Raw genomic sequence first — 2,206 nt, forward strand, 5'->3', positions numbered from 1 at the left:
TCTCTCTCTGTGTGTGTGTGTGTGTGTGTGTGTGTGTGTTTGTTTGTGTACGTGTGTGTGTTTGTGGTGTGTCTGTGTGTGTACGTGTGCGTGTGCATGTGTACATCTCTCTGCGTGTGTATGCATGTGTATGTGTGTATGTGTCTGAATGTATCAAGTTTCCTAAAGCAGCCCGGGGATACTAAGGATGATCCATGCGCTGTTCGCACTGGACACGTATTGCCAGGGTTTTAGAGAAACTGAAAAAGTAAGTCTATTATGGTGCAATGCAAACAATGTAACAGTTGCCGACAAATAAGAGACGGGGAAAGAGGAGGGGGGACCACCTGCCCTAACTTCGTGCTGTCACTTTATCTATCTATCTATCTATCTATCTATCTATCTATCTATCTATCTATCTGTCTATCTATCTATCTATCTATCATATTTATCTCTCTGTTTCTTTCTCAGCTAGCGACAGACAGCCGGGTGACCCAAGCCCAGTACCAACAGAGCAGTGAACGGAGCTCCTCATCCTAGAGCAGAAAACCCCAGATAGATATATCGTAGGCAACGCAATCACTGGCTACACTTGGAGCTGTGGGTATCCGTTGGAAGCACCATCCATGTCTACATCTCTAACCAGAATACATCATTGACTACGTTACGATACATAACTATTCAGTGGCTGCACATCGTGATAATTTTTTTTCCTGCCGAGAACCGTGCTCCTGATATTACTCTGTCGGTGGTTTCAATTGATGGTATTGTGCATGGTGCTAGACAAGACCCACGTTGCTCAGGAGTAAACGCATACACACTCTGGCGACTCAGATCCGACACAAGCGTTATCTATGATTGCACAGCTACAATAAGAGCGCATTGTTGTCTTACCTGCCCTCTGTGTGACCCTTATGTGTCCCCGTGGACCCACTTACCGTATTGACTAGTCTGGTCTATTCATTACACACAGCGACACATCGTTCCACCCAGGACTCATGGTGACAGACTAAACTACTCACGACACGCACCGACATATTATTGTCCCAGCGAGGACACATCGTCCCACAAATCGACACACAGTGACAGATTTGCTAAGACTACTCACGACACATCGCCTCCCACATCAACACATCGTCCCACGAAAGACACATCGCCCCACCCAGGACACACGGTGACAGATTAGACGAGACTTCTCAAGACACATCGTCCCGCCCATCGACACATCGCCCCACCCGGGATACATTGCCCATCCAAGAACACACCATCCCACGTATCGAGACATGGTGACACCCAGCGACATGCGAGAATACATGGCGGGACTCAAACCGTCTGTACTCTGCACACAGGACGAGCATGGCGCGGCTAGCAGCCTCTGTGACCCGATTGATCTGTCCAACGCTTGCAGAGCTTTCTACCGCACACGGGTGGAGAGTGCTAGGAGAATGAAGGAGAGATGGAAAGAGGAGGAGGAGAGGGAGGAGGAGAGGGAGGAGGGAGAGAACGGCACTTCAGGCTCCGACACAGCGATGACTTCACCCTGTCGACGTCGCAATTCTCTTGACGTTGCCATGGCAACTCTGAGGAAGGAAATAGTGAGTACTTAAAATGTTTTATAAAGACTTCTTTAAGTTAAGATGAAGATAGCGCCTGGTTAGGTCCTAATAAGAACATGCTAAGAAGGGTTCCAGGACCTGGGTTGCATGCATGATATCTCAACGCGCTTTTTCCAGACGAAAAAGAGGCGAGTGGCGGTTGAGACACTTCAACACTGATATGACACCTACTCAAAACATAGGTAAACTATCCAACATTACATTGAACTACATGATTCTCGTCAGCCAGAATAAGCCCTTCACCATCTTGATATTAGTTTAAATGTAAGTGTTTTTACGTCATTATTGACACAATCTACACGTAACCATTCGACTTTGTCTGTCAGGGTCAATCTGGGCTGAGTGGGATACAGCATCCCAACAAAAAGACCACGCTACTCAATAAAAATTATCTCTACACGAGAATCAAGGTCAGGTCATCTGCATGCGACGGTGAAGGGGGGAGCCGGTACACAGCAGACGCCTCACTGAGAATCTGAACGACATTTTCAAGTAAACGCAAACTCTATGTGATTTTTTACCTTACTTTTATAGCCTTGGGTACAGAGACGACGAAACAGCTAAAAACTAGGTTTATATATTCCACTGCCCCCGAAATATCATTACAAGAA

The 2,206-nt window shown here is 46.7% G+C and overlaps 1 protein-coding gene across 1 annotated transcript in view; it reads left to right on the forward strand.

Moving 5' to 3' along the window:
- Positions 1-458: 458 nt before the first annotated feature.
- Positions 459-2,206, forward strand: part of LOC106013026 (flocculation protein FLO11) — a gene marked incomplete in the record, with an annotated part of 6,121 nt that continues 4,373 nt past the window's right edge. Inside the window, 1 exon segment of the mRNA XM_013087659.2 lies at positions 459-1,575. Within this exon segment, the coding sequence (XP_012943113.1) occupies positions 1,263-1,575 (313 nt within the window).

This window comes from Aplysia californica, unplaced genomic scaffold (assembly GCF_000002075.1).
Source record: "Aplysia californica isolate F4 #8 unplaced genomic scaffold, AplCal3.0 scaffold00618, whole genome shotgun sequence".
In the NCBI taxonomy this organism is placed as follows: domain Eukaryota; kingdom Metazoa; phylum Mollusca; class Gastropoda; order Aplysiida; family Aplysiidae; genus Aplysia; species Aplysia californica.